This window comes from Chelonoidis abingdonii, chromosome 25 (assembly GCF_003597395.2).
Source record: "Chelonoidis abingdonii isolate Lonesome George chromosome 25, CheloAbing_2.0, whole genome shotgun sequence".
NCBI lineage: Eukaryota > Metazoa > Chordata > Testudines > Testudinidae > Chelonoidis > Chelonoidis abingdonii.
Window position 1 is genome coordinate 3,270,312 of NC_133793.1, and position 20,783 is coordinate 3,291,094.

The following is a 20,783-nucleotide window of genomic DNA, read 5'->3' on the forward strand; positions in this document are numbered from 1 at the left end:
GTAGTAGTAAGGAAATGTGTTTGAAGACCAGTCCTACAGGTGATAAATTAAGCTAATGCTGAGTGTGCATCATCTACAGCAGTGGTTCCCAAACTGTGGGTTGTGACCCCAAATGGGGTCACTCCACCATCAGCAGATGGGGTTGTGGCAATCCTGAGCGTGTGGAGGATGCCATTTTGCAAAATGGCGTCTTTTGCACAACATGACCTCACGTGCATTGTACACACGATGTCATGCTGCATGGAGGATGCTATTTTGCTCTACAAAAACAGCACCCCCATCCATGCAGTACGATCTCACGCCATGTGTGTGCAAGGTCACATTGTGCAGAGAATGCCATTTTGTAAATCAAAAAGGTATTCTCCATGCAGCATGACCTTGCACAAATGGTGTGTGTGAGGCCACGCTGCATGGAGGTGCCTTTTTTAATCAACATCCTCCAGGCCGTCTGGGCTTGGAGGAAGCAGTACATATAAAAATGAGGTCATGCAGCAAAAATGTTTGTGAACTGTTGATCTAGTCAGATGTCTAAAGCCTGACAATATGGAAAGGGTTTTGGGCTGAGGGCTGAAAGGGGATATAAATATAAGCACCTGTGTTTTCATTTACCTGTCATGTTCTTTGTCCACAAGATGGTATCGTGCTCTGAATGCTACCAGGTGAGCATAATACGCTGGTGCAGGTATAGAAACAGATCGTGTGCAACGCACATATGTGTGGCAGAGCTGGTAAGTCAGCAGCTGAAGTTCATCTGCAGTAAAACAGTTATCATCCCACAAAACATGATAGTGTGAGGGACGGCTGGTACCCTATGGAGAAGGGAATATCAGTTCACTTGTCTGGCTTTCTCATATGTATCAAGTCAGACTTTAAGGCCAGGAGGAAATATTATGATTATCCAGTCTAACCTCCTGCATAATACAAGCCAGAAAATTTCACTTAGCAATTCCTACATCTAGCCTATAACTTCTGGTTGAACAACAGTATCTCTTAAATACTTTAAGAGACAGAATGCATACCACATTAGGTAAACTGTTCCAATTGTTAGTTACTACCACTTAAAAACGTGCACCTTATTTCTAGTTTGAATGTATCGAGCTTCAGCTCTGAGCCATTTGATCTTATTATGTCGCTACTACTACCAGAAATCTCCTTCTCATGTAGGTATGGTACTTATAAACCATGATTAACTCACCCTCCTACTTCCTTCGAGTAAACTAAATCCATCAGGCAGGGTCTGATGAAATTCATCCTAGGGTACTTAAGGTACTAGCAGAAGTAATCTTGGAAACCATTAGCAATTATTTTTGAGAACTCAGGGAGGATGGGTGAAATCCCGGAGGGTGGGAGAAGGGCAAACATAGTACCTATCTTTGTTTAGAGTGACCAGTTATTCAAACCAAAAAAACCCAGAATATACTTGCTGCAGTCCACCAAAATTCCCTGCAGTTTGGTCAAAATTTCAGAAAGAACAGAACTTAAAACTCTGAAGAGTTTAACTTTTTCTATTCTTCTGAACTCAATATTTAGATGCAATTTTCCTCATTAAGTTGGATCGCCATTGCACTGCCGGCAATACCACCAAACTGCTAGATTCAATTTCATTATCCTATAGTTTACCGTCACTCTAGGCTTAAGTCAACTAATTTTCAAGGCTGCTTTGAATCCTCAAATTGAATCAAGTTCTCAGATGTAAACAATGTTCATTTCATTACAACTAAACAGATGTTTAACACAGTGTTCTAGTTTCCTAACTAATATGAGGAGGGTTCATTACTTCTCTTCAAATAAACCAACCTCACATCAGGACAGATTAAGAAAATAAAAGGTACCCTAACAGCTCAGTTAAGTAAGTCACTGGTAGTGCTGGTTCCAGAGACAGGTTTCACAGCTCTTAAGGAAACAGAACGAGAAGATGTTTGTCTAACACACAGTTGTGTGTGTGGGCGGGAGGGGGGGGGGGCATATTTTCAAAAAAGGGAAAGAATACTTGCTGTAGCCATATGTATTAGTTTATAAAGGAAGATATCTTACCTGTATTCCAGCATGGCTACAGAGGTAAAAATCAAACTCGTATGGGTGTGTAATATCTGTATCTACAGTTGTTCCAGCTGGAATGTTCCCACTTCTTCCAACCTACAGAGGGGTTTTGATGAAAGCACTATTAGCTAGTCATTTTTTAAGAAAATAAAGCAATAAAAAATTATGATGTACTTATGCCATTCAGCCGTAACTTTAAAACACAACATTCTATTTAGAGTATACAGCATTCAGTGAAGGGAGCCCTGAACTTAACCCCTCCCCCTATAGAATATGCAAATATAATAATCTGTGATGTTTGCTTTGGACAAAGCACTCCCCTTTTCACTCTGAAGTTAAGCATGCTGCATCCACAGCACTTTCAGCTCCACCTGCCTTCAGAAGGGGGAAGTAGCTAAAGATTTAACTATGTATATTTTGGTTTGTGTACCCACCCAGTCTGCATTACATCACTCAGAAAACATGTAAACTTGACAGAAATAAAGTCCTTTGTGGTTTCACATTCTCTTGTATTTAACATTTTTGTAGAGCCTATATGGGAGGAGCAATAGCTCAGTAGTTTAAGCGCTGGCCTGCTAAATCCAGGGTTGTGAGCTCAATCCTTGAGGGGGCCATTTAGGGATCTGGGGCAAAAATCTGTCAGTGGATTAGTCCTGCTTTGAGCAGGGGATTGGACTAGATGACCTCTTGAGGTCCCTTCCAACCCCTGACATTCTATGATTCTATGAAACAGTATGTCTAGACATTTAATTTCTTCTAAATGTCATTAACATCTGTAATTCTACAAGAACTTCCCATGGTCAGCAGCTGAAGTTTTACAACTGAATTTAGAATAAAATAAAATAAGATCTTCAAAGACAAAGTAAGTTGGGGATCAATTTTTTGCACCTGTCAATCTTGAGCATCTCCTTTGAACATGAGGAATACATCAAGTGGATTTTGTACATTTATACAAAAACACTAGCACAATCTTTTCTTTATTAGCCTTTTCACATACATAACTACACTGGAATGGGCTAAGGATTACCCTTTCAGTTCTGTCTGCACAGAACAATCGTGTGTGGTGTCGTTTCTGTACTACGATGTAGGTTATTCCTGGCTGGTAATCTTTCTCCAGACTGATGCACGCCTCTCTAATTGCCAGCAGCTCATAATACAACACCTACAGTACAGAAACAATAGATTAATTTACTCTTACATTGTACTTTGCACATTGTGTCTAGTAAATAGCACTCTGTACTTAACACTTGTTTCATGACCATTATGCAATATTAGTAATTTGTAGGAAGTCTATACTCATCTATGGCTCTAAATGATAAGCTTCTCCACCAGGAAACAGAGTTTTCAACCATTTGACATAATACATCATTACTTTCCTCAGCCCACAATCTGAAGAACTCCAAGCAGTTTCCACCTAATGAGATTCCCTAGCTGGGATTTCACACTTCCATAAAAAGTGTAGCCAATACATTGTGGTGCTACATCTTAACTCAGATGCAAATGTGAAAAATGGAACTAACATTTCTCAATTCAAATCTTGCCACAGTAAAAAATTCAAGTGTAACGAACCTGTCGAAACTGTCCTTCAGAAACCCCATCCCTGTAGAAGATGATACGTGTGGGCTTGAATCGCGTTGACTTGTAAAACTGGATGAGAAGTTCTCTTACCATGGAGGCCAAATCTTGGATAATCTCCTGCCGAGGCCTTTGAACTCTCACTGTGGCACAATACCTGCTTGGATGAGCATCCATACTACCTACAACCTATTTGGGGGTGGGGAGGAAATGAGAATGTAAAAGATCCATGTGGAATTGATACAAAGTATTTTACCAGGGAAAAGGGAAGAGGTTTTAAATTTAAAGGTTTGTTTTAAGAAGAGAATAGAGAATAATCAGATCATTTAAGCAAATGGCACAGAACTTATTGTAAGATGTGGGTTTAGAAATCTTAAATCTCTTACAGGAGAGTGTTTGAAACTTGCACTTTACCAGCCCTCCACAAAAAACTCTATTTGCCTTGGAATTATTCTTCCTTTCATTGGCAGTGCAATATTTCCTCTTCCACTCCCACTATAGTAATTCAAGCAAAAACTTCTCCTGGTTCATTGCCTCTTCATTAGGAACTCTGAATAGCCCCCTTTCATTCTGGGAAATATAGCAGATAATGTAGCAAAGAGCAGCATGAGTACCCATGTGTCTAAAGATCTCACATTACAGCCCGCTTGTCCTTCCCAGGCTGAAAAGAAAATTATTGAAGATCTTCCTGCAAACACCAGTCTCTTAAAGTCATCTTTGTTTAAATATAAACACAGCAGCATTTTGTTAGTTTAACTATTAGAGGTGCATGGTTTCTTTCGGAATTTAGAGCACTTACAATTCAGTTATGTTCTCTCAAAGAATTATTATTTAATAGCACCACTGATGTAAAAGACAGTTACTCACCTTTGTAACTGTTGCTCTTCGAGACGTGTTGCTCATATTCATTCCAGTCAGGTGTGTGCGCGCCGCGTGCACGCTCGTCGGAGAAACTTTTACCCTAGCAACACTCGGCGGGTCGGCTGGGCGCCCCCTGGAGTGGCGCCGCTATGGCGCCGAATACATACCCCAGCCGACCCGGCCACCCTTCAGTTCCTTCTTGCCGGCTACTCTGACAGTGAGGAAGGAGGGTGGGTTTGGAATGGATATGAGCAACACATCTCGAAGAACAACAGTTACAAAGGTGAGTAACCGTCTTTTCTCCTTCGAGTGATTGCTCATATCCATTCCAGTCTGGTGATTCCCAAGCCTTACCTAGGCGGAGGGGTCGGAGTGAGATGTGGCAGTATGCAGAACCGCTGCCCCAAAGGCAGGTGTGCGCATGCCGCGTGCACGCTCATCGGAGAAACTTTTACCCTAGCAACACTCGGCGGGTCGGCTGGGCGCCCCCTGGAGTGGCGCCGCTATGGCGCCGAATACATACCCCTTCCCCCTCTCGTCTACTGGTACCTCCTCTATGGCTCCTGCTGCAAGGAGAGACTGCACCTCTTGTAAGATGACTTGCTCGTGAGAGGGGTCCCTTGGTTCTGGCCCCCCTTGGGAGCCGGATTGGCGCCTGCGGCCACCCCGCCCACGTCTCCTACTGAGGTTCTGTCTGTTCCAAGGCGGAAAGTACGGGTGGCGAGGTTGGGGTCTGAAGGGTCTACGTTGGGTCACGGGGGTATGCATGCCCAACGATCGCATAATGACCCTATTGTTCTTCAGGCTCTGCAACCTGGGATCAGTCTTATCCGAGAACAAACCCTTGCCCTCAAAGGGTAAGTCCTGGATAGTGTACTGAAGCTCGGGAGGCAGGTTAGAGACCTGGAGCCAGGAGATATGCCTCATGGTGATGCCAGAGGCCAAAGTTCTGGCTGCCGAGTCAGCCGCATCCAGGGAGGCCTGGAGAGAGGTCCTGGCCACTTTTTTGCCTTTCTCCAGGAACGCGGTAAATTCCTGGCGTGAGTCCGGGGGTAGCAGTTCGGTAAATCTACCCACCTCTGCCCAGGTGTTATAGTTATACCAGCTCAGGAGAGCCTGTTGGTTGGCCACTCGGAGCTGAAGGGCCCCCGCTGAGTAGACCTTACGGCCTAGGAGATCCATCCACCTGGCCTCCTTGGACTTTGGGGGCGGGCACCTGTTAGCCATGGCGCTCCCTTTCATTGACCGACTGGACGACCAATGAGGAAGGGGGAGGATGCACATACAAGTACTCATACCCCCGAGAGGGTACCATGTACTTTCTCTCAACTCCCTTTGCCGTCGGTGGAATGGAGGCTGGAGACTGTCAGAGAGTGTCAGCAGTGGCCTGGATAGTTTTAATAAATGGCAGTGCCACCCGGGCGGGGGCATCTGCGGTCAGGACGCTCACTACAGGGTCCTCTACTTCCGGGACTTCCTCCACTGGGAAGTTGATATTGAGAGCCACCCTGCACAGGAGGTCCTGATGTGCCCTGAGGTCTATCGGTGGAGGCCCCGAAGAGGAGGTCCCCGCCACAGCCTCGTCCGGGGAGGAGGAGGATGATACCCTGGTAATGAGAGGGTCCTGGATACCCTCTTGCTCCTGGGGTGGTTCCTGCTCCAGCTGTCCTGGGGAGTCTGGAGGATGGGTCGCGTGCTCTTCCAACTCAGCCGCAGCGGGGGCGGGAAATGGTGGCCTCTGGTGCCCGATGTTCTGAGGCAGCAGAGCGGGCCTGGACTAGGGGAGCACCCTGGGCTTGATGGTATGCCCAGGGTGTCCAAAAGGACCACTGTTGAGGCCCTATGTCCTGAGGACGTGTGCCCTGAAAAACCCCCGTGGACACCTCCATATCATGGTCCCGGCCGTAATAGCTGTCCGCCTGGGAGGATATGGACGTCTGCCTGGACGCCATGAGGGAGCAGAAAACCCTGGAGCTGAAGTCCCAACGGATCTCGCACCCCGGGACCGTGGGGACCGGTGGCGGTACGCAGAGCAGTACCGAGAGCGAGAGTGGGACCTGTGACCGGGCCGGTGCAGGGAGGTCGACCGGGATCTCGAGTTTCTGCGGTGTGATCTGCTCTGGGAGGAACGGTGCCTGGGTCGGTGCCGGGAGCTGGAGCGGTACCGCAAGCAGCGGGATGAGGAGCGAGAGATCGATCGGTGCCGTGAGTCTGATCGGTGCCGCGAGCTCGACCGGTGCCGTGGAGAGGAGCGGTGCTGGGATTGGGAGCGGTGTCGAGAGCGGGAGCGGCGTCTCGACCTGGAGCGTCTGCGGGATCGTGACCGTGTGCGGTGTCGGTCCGCTACGTTGACAGACGACGGTCTAGTCAGGGTCGGCTTACCCATGGAAGGTGGTACCCGCACCGGCGGTGCTGGGGGTAGGGGCGGTGCCGAATCGGTCATGGCGATCAAGTCTTTTGCCGCAGAGAACGTCTCCGGGGTAGACGGCAAAGTGAGCTCTACCACAGCAGGTGCCGGGGAGCTGCCAGGCGGCGGACTCGACAGCCCTCGCGGGGCTGGAGTCGATGGTGCCGGTTTAAGCGGTGCCGCGGCAGGTGTTGGTGCCAGGCGGTCCGACCTAGGCGCAGTCTCTGGCTGCGACGTCGGTGATGTCGAGCCAGTGTGAGCCTTTGCTGTCTTCGACCTCGGGGAGAAGGAGCGGCGCAGAGTCGATTTCGGTGCCGTCTGAGGCCGGTGCCGGGAGTCCTTAGGTGTACTGGCGGTGCCCGGTGCCGTAGGGGTGCCTTTGCTCACTGGCTGGCTCAAGCTCGATGCCGAAGGCGTCAGTGCCGCTTCCATGAGGAGCTGCCTTAACCTAATGTCCCGCTCCTTCTTAGTTCTAGGCTTAAAAGCCCTGCAAATTGAGCACTTAGAAGATAAGTGCGATTCCCTGAGGCACTTCAAACAGGAGTCATGGGGATCTCCTGTTGGCATCGGCCTGTGACAGGCCGAGCATTGCTTGAAACCCAGTGAGCCAGGCATGAGCTCCGGCGCCAGGCGCGGGGAAGGGGCTACCCCTCAGACCCCACTAACAACTACTAACTATCAACTATACTATGAACTATAACTAAATCTAACTAACTATATATATATATAAGAACAATCAACTATAACTATGAATGTAACAACGAGAAGAAGAACTATGAGTAACTAGGGAAGGTGGAGGTCAACTAAGCCGCACTCCACTGTTCCAACGACCAACACGGGCGGTAAAAGGAACTGAAGGGTGGCCGGGTCGGCTGGGGTATATATTCGGCACCATAGCGGCGCCACTCCAGGGGGCGCCCAGCCGACCCGCCGAGTGTTGCTAGGGTAAAAGTTTCTCCGACGAGCGTGCACGCGGCGCGCACACACCTGACTCGAATGGATATGAGCAATCACTCGAAGAAGAAAATCATCTTCACTAAGTATATTAGAACACTACAAAGCATTAATCAGAAATTTTAAGCAGTACTTTTGTTTTCAAGAAGCTGTCTGATTTCTGTATGGGAGAACTGGAATATGAAGGGGAAAATGAAAGCCACATCAAAAGTCAATGAATTAATTTATGATGTTTCAGTTCTCTCACAAATGTAGCTGCATTTTCTATTCTCTCCTTTTCATAACATATGAAAAACAAGTAAGCCAATTTCATAGGACTTACAGCAGCAATGGAAGGCTTCTTTCCATCCCCAGCAGGTGGATGAGTGACATCTGCTCCCAAGAAGATCACTGGTTGTTGGAACACAGAAGGTCTTTAAAAAAAAAAAAAAAAAAAAAAAAAAAAAAAAAAAAAGGGGTGACAAGTCAACCTAGCACCAACCATTCACTTACAATTACTCTTTTCAATCCGGAATTTTGTTTCTTAACTTGAGTATGGGTAGGGGAGGAGAAGACATTTCTACCAGAAATTCAGAAGACTATGTTTAGCCAACGCAATCAGTGTCCGGCATATTGTTGTGAACTTTTCCTAAACACTCTTAATAGTCATTCCAAAATACATCACTGTTTACTGCTAATACAATGCTATTACAGAAATTAGTTTAAAAACCATGACCTAGCATTAAAAATAATTCCCTACAAAAGACATATCATGACTGCTATCAATCATGCTGATTAGGGTAGTACCTAGAGGCCAATCAAGAATGGAGCTCCATTGTGCTAGGCACTGTACAATGTACACTGTACAATGGCAAAAAATGTAGCTAGAGTACACACACTGTTCTGGGTGATGTGGCACGAGTAGCAAGGAGGTATGTTAAAGCTTGTAGTCCATTCTCTAGACCATGAGAATGGATTATATGCTTCATGTGTCACTTCAGCTACCGATACCTGGGCACAGAGCTTTCAGAAACAGTTTCCAGAGAGAACTTCCAAGAGGTTATTCTGGGCCACCACATTACCTTCTGCATACTCCACTTTTTCCAAGAATAAATCTGTTCTACTGACACTTGGAGCTAAGGTGGCCAAATGCTGAGTCTCCAGGGTGGATACAAAGGTTGCTGCTCTCAATGGACTGTTTGTTCTAAGACAGCGGAAACGCATGTAGACTAGACTAGTAGTACAATGACCCTGGCCAGTGAGCCATTATCAGGGGAAGCTTCTAACCAGTGAGATCTATTAGAACAAAGGCCCCAAGAGCAAGGTAGTAGAAGCCTTGTCACTTGAAACATTTAAAATGGACTGGGACAAAGCATTTGAATACAGCATACAGAACCATCATACACTAGCAGGAGGATGATCTAGAGGACTTATGCAGCAGCAGAGGTGAAAGACCCAGAGTACATGCTCTACCACCGTTAACAGCACACAGGACAGCAGAATTTGTCAGCTGGCTGAGCACTGTGATCTTCTCTGAAGAATGCTGTGGTATCCGACACTTCTACCCAGACAGCCTCTATAGATAGAATCTTAACTTAATTCTTCCATTCAAAGACAAAACCTCTAGAACGCCAGGATCTCCTCTCATTCATTTCTCTTCAAGTATTGGGTAGTGGCCCAACATCTCAAATGGGGATTTGATTTATAACCTTCTCATTCAGAGACTAAACAGCCATTTTGACAACTACTGGGGAGAGTTTCAATATGACCCAAGTCTCCACTTACCAGATCAGGTAGGAAGTGTCCTGGAGGTCACTGCTGAACCAGGATGTGCTGTGAGATGCAATGTTGCAATGCCAAGGGCAGCATCTTTGGTTTCACAAATAACATACCATTCTGTACTTAACCCCCTTTCCAATTTTGGATGTTAAATATCAAACTGAAAATAGACACAAGAATAAATCTCAAAGTGGCCCCCATTAGAGATTCTTACCGTTGATGAGGTACAAGAATGTTGTTGATTCCTCCTAATTTAACATTAATCTTTAGGCACAGGTTTGAGAGAGTCTGAGGAGATGTTTTTATGACATTCTTGACTTGAACGCACTGCGTGGCCATCCCCAACAGCGTATCTCCCACACGTTTCACCTCCGCTAAGAAGCAAGCATTAATTTAATTTTTTAAAAAACTATTAAGATTTTTAAGCCTATTTGAAATTCAGACAGACAGAGAACAGAACATAGTCAAAGCCACTATTAGTCAAATTTACATCCTAACCTATCAACTTCCAATTCAAATGCATGCTTTGACCTGTCTCCCAATTAATTTTAGGCTTGATAAAGCATCTGGTTTTGGATGATTAAAGGACAGTCATCAAGAATTTAGCGTCTTACAAGCTGAGGAGCAAGTACACCAGCTAGCACACTTGAGCCAAAACATATACCCTCCCCTTATGTTATTCCCTTACCATACACAGGTGTTTTCCCTGGCAGGATGACAATGATGAGCTGGAGTCCCGAATAGGTGTTTTTAAGGTGTCGGAACATTGGCTCCACGCTGTCCGCACCCTGTGCATATTTGCAAAAACATGGCTGGCCTTGGATTGGCATCCCTGCATCCTTAGAAATCTTGCGTAGCTGGTCTGTGAAACCCCTAGTGAAAAAGAATGGAGTTTACTGAACTTCAACAACAGCATCCACTGTACTCTGATTATAAGGATGGTGACAGTCTTAAAATGCCATTATGAAAGGTTAGAGAGGGCAGACTTTATAGGGCTTTAGGACAAACGCACTAAGTACCATGCCCCATTGTAGCAACACCACAGAAGGAGAAACACTTAACACACAGTCACAATATATACTTTCAGCTGCAAAGATGGCAGATTTTACAAGCTCCAACACAGAAGTAAAGAATTAGTTTTGTGTTCCAAATCAAATGCCTACCTCAGCATGAACACTAGGCTAGAACGGGCACCGGATATGTAGCAAGTGCCATCTTAGAATTTTGAAGTTGATGGGTTCACTGAAAGAATGGTACAATGCCTGAACTAAGACATGCCTTACTTCAGTATTTCTTCTCTGCATTGTCTCTGCGTTGCAAAGCAAGCTATGGCCCACATTTTGATCTCAACACCAGTGTGAAACTGTTTCCCTCGCATATCCCATACGCCATGGCTTGGGGTTGCCACTGTTCGATTCTATGGAGATAGAACAAATACGCTGATATTCAATGGATTGAAACAGTGAGAGAAAAAAAGCACCATTTTCTATTTTAGGAAAACACCCTTCGCAATCGCAAGGCTTGTGGCTCAAATTCTGAGCTGCTGTAATGCTACAAGGAAACTGAGCTGTCCCAATGTTTTCAGTTTTACATGGAGAATCATCTGTGGTTTATTGTACAGCAAGATGCCAAAAAAAGGGAAAAACAACAAAATTCTCACCCGTCCTCCATACTGCAACATTGGAGCTGGAAGCACGCGCCCCGTCACATGGGCCATCTCATCCCGAACTTTAAACTGAAACTCTTGAACAAATGGATCTGCATCATAATTTGCACTTCTTACCTGGGGAAAGGAGAAGTTTCCATGTTACAAACACTCTTCAATTTTTAATCTGCATCTACAAATAAGACAACCAATAACAGAGCTGCTTAAGTGTTCTGGTAAGTGTCCTCCTTTTCACTAACAGCAAAAACTAAGGATCGTACTGAACCTTCCACCCTCATTTACCAGCCATTGATTAACCAAAACTCTCATTCAAACCACTTGCCCCAGGACACGAGATCTTACTCATTCTCTTAAGTTACCCAAACAGCAATTTATTCAATTTTTGCTGCTTCAAATATTTTGCCTAAAAAGTGTATTGTATTAAAGAGTATCTAGCATGCATGACAATGCCACTTCAAAACAAATTTTAGGTAAATCTAGTTATCTTGCTAAAGTACAGAAGTACCAATTAATTATAAAATTAATCTCTATTCTGTATATTGCTTGCAGGTATAACACGGAATTTTAATATTTGAAAAAGCGACCTAAAATTCAATTTTACTATTATATTACTACGTCAGCGTGAAAATGGCCACTTGATGTTTAGTCACTCCACAATATGCATATTCATGGCATTCAAAGCAAATTTTTTGCTGCCCTCAGTGTGAAGGACAAACTAGGTTATGAAAACCCAGCCGTTTTCAGTTCTCTCTGAATATTAGCACTCGAGAGGATCATGAATTAGCCTTTTTAGCATCTTTCTGAAGAGCCTTATTCCTACCAAACACAAATTCTCAATTGTCAGCTCAAAAGCACCTTTTTCAAATAAAAGTTATCCTTTAATTTGTTGTAACATTATTCAAATAAAACGAGATATTTCCAACAGTTCCAAGTCAGGAAAATGTTAAAGTGTTTTAGAAAGGCTGGCTCTGTCAGGCAGAAAGAGGGAAAAAACAGGACTGTCAAGTGGTGCTATTTTAACATATATTGAGGACAAATATTGCCCATTGGTTAGAGTGCTTGCCTGGGACATGGGAAACAGTTTCAACTTCCTGTAGAACCTTAGGCAAGTTACTCAGTCTCCGTACATTAGCTCCCTCCATCTGTAAAATAGGGATAGAATAGTACTTCTCTACCTCACAGCAGCGTCCAGAGTATATCAAAAGATTAAAGACTGTGAGGTGTTCAGATAATATGGGAATGGGAGGGGACAGATAAGCACTGGAGACAGGTAGGTAATTTACATACATTAACTGTGAGAACATCCCTGTAAGGCAATTAAGAACTCTGTTCATCTTTCAGATTGTTGATAATGTCAAAAATGAAGGTCTCATTCCAGCAAAACACCAGCACATGCTTAACTGTAAGAACCTGAAGTTCCATTGACTCCAATGGGAGACCTCAGCTGCGTAAGGTTAAGCACATGCTTCAGTGCTTTGCTGAATCAGGTACAAAGTAGCCAGTGTAAGGTCCATGATTGGAACACAGGAGTCCTGGGCTCAGATAACACCTCTAATTCTTTAATTAGAGATCTCTAATTAAATAACTTTTGTTAATAAAATCAAGGAGGGTTCCAAATGCTAGAAGGGAGGTACCAAACAGGTTCTGGTGGCGACATGGTATGTGGAGATTATGGACCAGGGAGGTTGGCCTGAATGCTTGACCTAGATATTCTATTTAATGGGAGGGACAAGAAGAGTGGGAGCAGGAGCCTTTAGGACATTTATCTGAGAATAAAGCAAAAGGCTTTAGTAGCAAAGGACAGAGATAGGGTCAGGTACAGAGAAATGGAATTGTCTTCACGAGTGCAATGCAGTTTAGTGAAGATAAACATGCTCATCCTCTGATACAGAAGTTAAGAACTAACCAATCTGCTAATTTCCTCTTGTCTATCTGGGGCAGATCTTGCTGTTGCTTTTATCATAGTTGATGTCTGATTGTCTGTTAGCTTCTTGATACATCGCTGGCCTGCCACAATGTTACATACCTTAAAAAAAAAACAAAAAAACAAAAACAAATTGGTAGATACAATTGCGGTCTTTACAGATGCAGCACTCCTAATATTACACAGGGAATTATGCAGTGACTACTTACAAATCTTCTATACACATGTAGCTGATACTTAAATCTATTTTTCATAGTGACTTGATTGGTATCCATACTAATGAAAGGAAAAGATTGTCTGGTTTAAAGTTTACCTCTATCTGTAGTAAAACCAAAGCAGTAACAATAAAAGAATGATAACACATATACAAATATGCTAAACTGCTTATATTGCATGAGAAATAAATTAACACTCTGCAAAAACATGCTACTGGATCAAAACATCAATTTATCAGAATCATTACTTCTAGAGGCAGGTAGGTATGTTTCTGCTCCTGTCCCACTTGTAGACAAGGAAGATGAGGATATTTCAGCTGGAGGTTATACTTCTCTCTGAAGTACTGTGCTACTGTTCTCTCAACTGTCTGGCCATTTTCTAACTGTAAAGGGAAGCTGGAAAGACACCACAAGAATTTTAGTCAAAATAGAGTTGAAAGTTTAACTACTAGAATTCTCCGAAGTGATTTTAATAAACTCTCAGTCCATCCCTCCAAGTATCTGATGTTAGGGCAAACTGCTACACATTCTCCACTTTGACAAATGTCTGCTTACGTTTGATGACTGGCAGGTCTCCTTGTTACATTACAAACACGGTATTTCCGTCTCATTGTTCCACAGTGAGTCACTTCAACCTTCAGACCTGTATGAAAGCAACAAGAAAAAACAATGTCATGCAACATATACACGTTAAGTGTTTGCGTAAGTTTCTTATAGGAGTACACACATAACAGTCAAGAACTCTGAGTGTTAAATAGATACAATGATCTTATGGCACCGTGTTAGAAACTCATGTTCTGCATTTAAGGCATTATTTGATTTCTGACTTTCATTTAAGAGGTAGTTATTTTTAAATATTTCTAAGAGTGGAGAATCACGAGTTTCTTTTAAAAATAAATCCTAGGTACAAAAACATGCAATTCAAAGTAATTTATAATTCCAGTTGAAGCTGTTACACTAATTTTAAGATAAGTGAGACTAGCCTGATGGAGACTGAAGTCTGGATTCAAAATATATAGTTTTCTGTTCAGATTCTCAAAGGGCAGCAATGCCCTTTTTGCCCATGGTGACCAATTCCAATGCACCCTAGGACTGAAGAACCATATCTATACCAAGGGGATAAGTAAGATAGTTCAAAAATTACTTTCCTAGGTGATTTCTCCCACTTATATCCATTAGCTTTAATCAGTATTTTAACTAACTTGCTTTATTTTCATTGCAATGTCAATATTTCTAAATTCTAGAGATTTATCATGAGTTTTTTGTACAATCTTGAATAGCTAAAGTTAAGATCTAGTCCAGGCCTTTAATCATGAGAAGAATCCTGACTCTATATACTTTCCTCCTTCTTTTGCACCATAGCTACAGGAGTTGACTGCATGTTATTCCATGGTATCCAACTGGTAAATTCACAGAAATCCCATTGGAATTCTAGTAAGTATATGGTAATCCAAATTAACTCTACTCTATTAATTCCTCATAACAATACGAAGTCGATATTTACATAAAAATGATACCGTGATGGCAGTGTCATAGGATAGGCACTCTCTCTGCCTTCAGGGACACGAGAAATGAATGAAGCAGCAATACGGTCCAATAGACAAAATACTGGACTAGGATTCAAGAGACCCAGGTTCTATTCACAGAGGTCTACTCTGACATTGGAGAAGTCTCTTCGTCTCTCAGACTGTTTCCCCTCTGACCTTCTGTTGTCTATTTAAACTGAAAGCTCTTCAGGGCAGGGACTGTTGTGCTACATATATGCACAGTGCTTAGCACAATAGTGCTCTGATCTTAGTTGGGGCCCTTAAGTACTACTATAATACAAATAAATATTAACAACCAAGGTTAATTTACCTTGCAGTGTTTTCTTACAGTGGCTATTTCTATTACAATGACTGAGATGTGTTGGTGAAGTAGAGTGACAGCTGCTCACTGTACAGTTAGACATGCTGCATTCTGACTGATTTAAAAACAGAAAGATTTGTGTTTGAGCCAGTTACAAAATAATTTATCCATTAAAGGTACGGTTTTTAAAAGAATTTCTTGATTTTACAAACACAGGGGTCTGACTGGCTGTACTTTACCTTATTAAACTGATTGGTTCTTAAATGGCATGTACTCTTGCAGCAAGTGACAGAAAAAAATTTCAGGAAAGACTTTGTTCAAACCCTCCTAACAAGGTCTTATCCCTGCTGCAAGTTACTCTATACACTGGAGTGCAAAGAAGCATGAAAGCAGACACCAAAGTAGTGTATGTAATGAAACTACCCAAACTTCCACAACTAAATCAAGTCTTCAAGATGGAATCTGTCCCCCTGCCTAAGGTTGGTAAATACCACTAAGCTATCCCTGTTATATCACAACTGATATAAAGTCATATTAATAAAATATTGGCAGACAATCAATGACTCCAGCTTTAAAAACCAATATATTTGCTTTGCCTCAGCATTTAAATTGCAGCAGGAGTGTGCACACTACTGACAATATCTCCTAAACAAGAGTCAGCCATCCAGGAATGCGATTGCTTTGGTACATTCATTATAATAAGCAGTCTTACTATTTGACCTTTAAAAAAAATCAGAGTTTATCTAGTATTTCATCTTTGTTGGGCTTTGCAGACAGTTTAAAGAGCCATGCAGCTCGTGTATTAATTTTAAATCTAAAGATAGTAAATATTGCAATTATTTTGGACACACTCACTTTTGATCCAGGTTATATTAATTCTGAGATTTTCAGTTAATGTGTCTGTCATAACTAACCTCCTGAGCACATTAGACACAATCTGTTCCATGCTGATTAGAGATAACTTTCTACTCACCCTTTATCTCTTTGGTGAATTTTACCCGATGAGAATCAGTCAGAGGTCTCGGTTGTTCATCAATGTTATGAATGTCGAGAACTTCACACATGAACTGAATTACAGGTTGTGCTTTGTAGAAGGCAGTGGCAGAAACTAGGGAGAGAGGAAAAAAAATGGAAGAGGAAGCAAACATCCATCTTGGGAAGCCAAAGAAACAAACACATCATCTGATTTTTAGTTCAAAGTGAGCACCAAGTGTACGTTTTGCAGCACTCACGTTTTCTTCAAAACATATTAGAAAGTTTTGTGACAGCTCAGTATTGAGCAATCAAAATACTACAGTCTGCAACCATACATCACCATGCTGAATTCTAGCTTAGTTTTTTAGAAGACTATCTTGAGTCTCATCAGGATTTGAAAGTATGTCCCATATACACTGGGTGCTTGAGTAAGTGGTGGTAGTTCAGATTATGACATCCTTCCTTCAGATACAGTTTGGTCCCAAAACCAAAAGATGGTATGTAATGACACCCCTCTGATAAAGATGCTGTCTTTTTTGGATAAAATGTAAAAGCAAGGTTATGACCAATTAATGGCTCATTAAAGATCCAAAAGCACTTTGAGAGTTAGTGTTGTGACCTAGTCATGTTGCAGTTAGGAAAAATGGATTATGTTCTTAAAGGCTGTTTAGACTGTAAAAGTTTTTCCTACATTCCTTGACCTAACTTGTGGTATTCAGCTTGTGTATATAACAAGAGGTACTTTTCAAGTACATGAAGCAATAGGAAAATGAGTCTTTCTATCTGATACAAGGCTTAGAAGATGAGACCTCATGTCAGTCCAGGCAATTACATCATTACTGAAGTCTCTCCCCACCAAGCAGAAGACTCCTAAACTGTATTTAAACCAAGTAAATGTTTCTCTCCCTCTAGGTAAGTGGTCCCCAACCGTTTTTTGTCTGGCAGGAGCCAGACGACGGACTGTGGCGGTGGTCAAGCATCCACCAAAATGCCGCCGAATTTTGGCGGCATTTCGGTGGATGCTCAACTGCCAGCCACGACACGGATGCATTTAGATGCCATGGCGCCCACGGGCACCACGCTGGGGACCCCTGCGCTAGGTTTTTATCTAATATAGCATCCAAGTAGCCAGAAGCAGCAGCTAGCAGATATCTTGGTTATGGGATGGTGGAATTTCAGAAATGGAGGTCCTTCCTTGCCCCACTTTTCCTCATTCTCCATCACCCTCAGAGTTAATGAACTCTGATGCCACAGGCACTTGTGTTTATCCTCAGTTTGACATCCTTAGTTTGGATGCAAAGGATTTTAACAGGTTGCTGGCACAAACAAATCCATTAGAATTGCCAAAAAGGTTGGGAACTGCTGCTGTGAAGAGGCACTCTCACTAAGGAAATGCAACCCAGTGTCACAAGACATACCACGTATAGTATGAATAAGACTTTGCAGAGAATCAAGGCCAAGTGTGCAGAAGCCAAAGGGTTAATGTACTCTCCACATGTATTGTTTTCTAAAGAGAAGCAGACTAGAAATGCAAATGAATGGTTTTAATTATCAAAAGAGGCAACATCAAGCCTGAAAGAGCTTTTAACAGGTGATTAAAATTCTGCATTAAGAGATTATGTGCAATCTTTCTGAAAAAAGAGTATCTGTATACGCATTTCCACTTTCTCAAGTATTTTTCCAGTATAAGTTTCAGTTCTGGTGAAAGGTCTTCAACTGACAATACCTGGAGGTGGAAATCCTATACTTATCCCTCAAATTGGTAAAGTGTCAATGAGTGCACTGCACATGCAGCGGCTAGGAATGCTTCTCCCGTGCTGCCCAACCAGTATGCCTGATTTCTGACCTGACAAGACCACCTCTAGATATGTGACAATAGTTTGGTTTCTACAAGCCATTCAGTCCTTGACTACCATGGTAAGACAGCCTATAAGATTACCAGTTACGGTGACTTGTGATGGACATTCATGTTATCCTAGCTAAGGGTTTGTCTACATTGGCACTTCACAGCGCTGCAACTTTCTGGCTCAGGATGAAGGTGGGTTTTTTAGCACTTTAGCATTGCCAGTGTAGACTAGCTCTTAGATAACCTGAAATGGCTTATAAACAAACAAAAGTCTGTCCAGAGACTTTTCACACAAAGTTGGTTCGGTACTACAAAGGAACAGGAGACAAAGGAACAATGTCCTAATGCTACACTCTGTTCTCTACTAACCCTGAAGAGGCAAGGCAAGCTGCTTTTAAAAGTAGACAACTAAAACTAAAAATGCTACCCACAGATCAGCAAGCCAAAGGACAAATCTTGTTCTAGCTGCCAACAGTGACATTACGCAGCAGAAATTATCAATCATGTTCACTGTGGTAGTGCCTAAGGGCCATCCAAGAATAGGGTCTCACAGTACTAGGCATTGTACAAACGCTGAATAGTAGATGGTCCCTGCCCTAAATAGACTGCCAGTGGTCCCCAACCTTTTTCATCTGGCGGGCACCAGATGACGAGCCACGGAGGACCGTGGCAGCAGATGAGCATCCGCCGAAATTCTGCCGACAAGCGGCAATGTCAATAGGTGTCGCCGCCAAAATGCTACCAACAACCAGCGTTATCCAGAGACGTCGTCACCGATATTCCGCCGAAAATCAGCGGCATTTCAGTGGCAACGCCTCTGGATGATGCTGCTTGTCGGCAGCATTTTGGCAGTTGTTCGTCCGCCGGCCAGTATGCGGGCGCACACAGACACCCCTGTGGGCGCCACGGCGCCCACCGGCACCACATTCTGGACCCCTGGACTAGACACAGGGTGGGGGAAGAGGTAGAATACATAAGCAGAGCAGACTATGTGACAGTAGCAAATGTTGTTAGTTTCAAGATTTTCCTTTTCCTTCTTTTTTCTGGGGGGAGGGGTGGCTTAGTTTGGAACTATTCACATGTCCATTACTTTCTTCATAATGTTCACTAATGTCATCTAGCTCAAACTGCCAAATGCAAAGGAAATTCAAAATCCCCTTACTAGTCCACAGTTAAAAGCCTATGGACAAACTTGCCAATAAAATTTTGTGGTTTCTGGATGTGCTTATTTCTCCTCTGAGGCAGTCTAGAAAGTTATTTTTCATTTACATTTTAAATAACGTCTTCATGTTTCTCTGACTAAATATGTTATATATTTTGGTGGTGTATTTTTTCCACATTACACTTGCCTTATTCAGTGCATGGAAAATTTCACCCCAAATGGTTTAAGTTTGGCAAAGTTATAAACAACTGAAAACAGGGACTTATACTGGGAAGAATCAGGCAATCTTAACTTTAGGTGGTGCTATTAGCTCAGTCCATACCTTCATTCGAGGCCAAAAATAAAAAGGCAGAGCAATACACTGAAGTCTTTAAATAGCAAAAAAAATTAGACTATGAAATAATTAACAGTTTATGAAGTTCCCAGGTCCCTTATACTAAAACACCAAAATTCCCCATACAAATAATAAAAATTCTTCAGATATGCGTCACTCCAGTAAGCTACCAACTTTGCATGACGCACTCTAGCAGACACCTACAGATGTCGATTACTGAATGAACACAAATAGCTTACGCCTCCAACAACTGGGGATCTGTGGTTCATCTCCATGGTGACAAAATTTGTGAAACTGATAGGAACAGATATTTTGTAGAGCACCTTGTATAAGGTAAGTGATCAAAACAAACTCCAATAATTTGATTGTAGATTTAATCTTTAGTCTCAAACCAAATTAGCGAAGTCATTTTCCCATAATCTGCAGTTAAACAAAATGATTTCTACTCAGGAATTTCACTTTAATGTAATAATCTGTTGCACATCCACTGTAAATCTTCTCTAGAATTGAATAACTTCTACCAAGAAGATAAAAACAACAAACCTTCTGGTTAACAAGACCTTATTCCGCAGTGATGGTGAAAGCTTAATTTATAAAAAGCAACAAAAGGCAAAACTCAGTGTCAGTGGGGATTAAGACTATTTTCTTTACAGCAAAAAACAAAACACAAACTAGTCTCTCCAATATGCAGCATACATACGGTTGAGAATTTACAGTACTTGTAATAGCGTAAAACTTAAAATAATTTTAATGTAACTGCTTTTCAACTAATAGCCACATCAGAGTTAACTGCTTTAAATGGTACAGTTTTGGTTGGGTACACTGGATTTACAAAGAACTACCCCCTCTTTTTACTTCTGCAGCTACTGCCAGACATGAGAAAAGAAAAGGATCAATTTTTTCATTGCTCGTTTTCCAAGAAGTTCAGTATGTAAGAGCATAGATTTCGGTATTTCTACTATTAAACCTCAGAATTCTCTTCCTCATTGCAGACACTGCAAACAGCTTGACTTAAACAGTACTTGGCTTGGTATTAAAGAATATCAGCTGCTCCTATATATCAACAATTGTAGGAGAAGATTATGATGTGCTTTAGATGCAAAGCACTGAGTCATTGCATTTCTCTTTTGAAATACTGGCATTTTTGGTAATGTCCTAGTTACTAAATAGCTAGAAATTCAGAAAGATCTAAGCTAATGTGAACAATGTGATTACTTT

At 42.6% G+C, this 20,783-nt stretch overlaps 1 protein-coding gene across 2 annotated transcripts in view; it reads right to left on the minus strand.

Annotated features, from left to right (window-relative positions):
* AGO3 (argonaute RISC catalytic component 3) overlaps positions 1 to 20,783 on the minus strand; it is a 57,658-nt gene that overhangs the window by 5,883 nt on the left and 30,992 nt on the right. The window contains exons 6-19 of one of the 2 annotated variants that reach the window (XM_032766755.2): positions 16,222 to 16,356; positions 15,258 to 15,359; positions 13,956 to 14,043; positions 13,649 to 13,796; positions 13,168 to 13,287; positions 11,256 to 11,378; positions 10,879 to 11,012; positions 10,284 to 10,468; positions 9,810 to 9,969; positions 8,160 to 8,250; positions 3,610 to 3,804; positions 3,068 to 3,202; positions 2,035 to 2,136; positions 610 to 809 (exon numbers count right to left, since the gene is read on the minus strand). In XM_032766755.2, coding sequence (XP_032622646.1) covers positions 610 to 809; positions 2,035 to 2,136; positions 3,068 to 3,202; positions 3,610 to 3,804; positions 8,160 to 8,250; positions 9,810 to 9,969; positions 10,284 to 10,468; positions 10,879 to 11,012; positions 11,256 to 11,378; positions 13,168 to 13,287; positions 13,649 to 13,796; positions 13,956 to 14,043; positions 15,258 to 15,359; positions 16,222 to 16,356 — 1,918 coding nt within the window. The remainder of the gene's footprint in view (positions 1 to 609; positions 810 to 2,034; positions 2,137 to 3,067; positions 3,203 to 3,609; positions 3,805 to 8,159; positions 8,251 to 9,809; positions 9,970 to 10,283; positions 10,469 to 10,878; positions 11,013 to 11,255; positions 11,379 to 13,167; positions 13,288 to 13,648; positions 13,797 to 13,955; positions 14,044 to 15,257; positions 15,360 to 16,221; positions 16,357 to 20,783) is intronic. The other variant, XM_032766756.2, reaches the window with a different exon arrangement.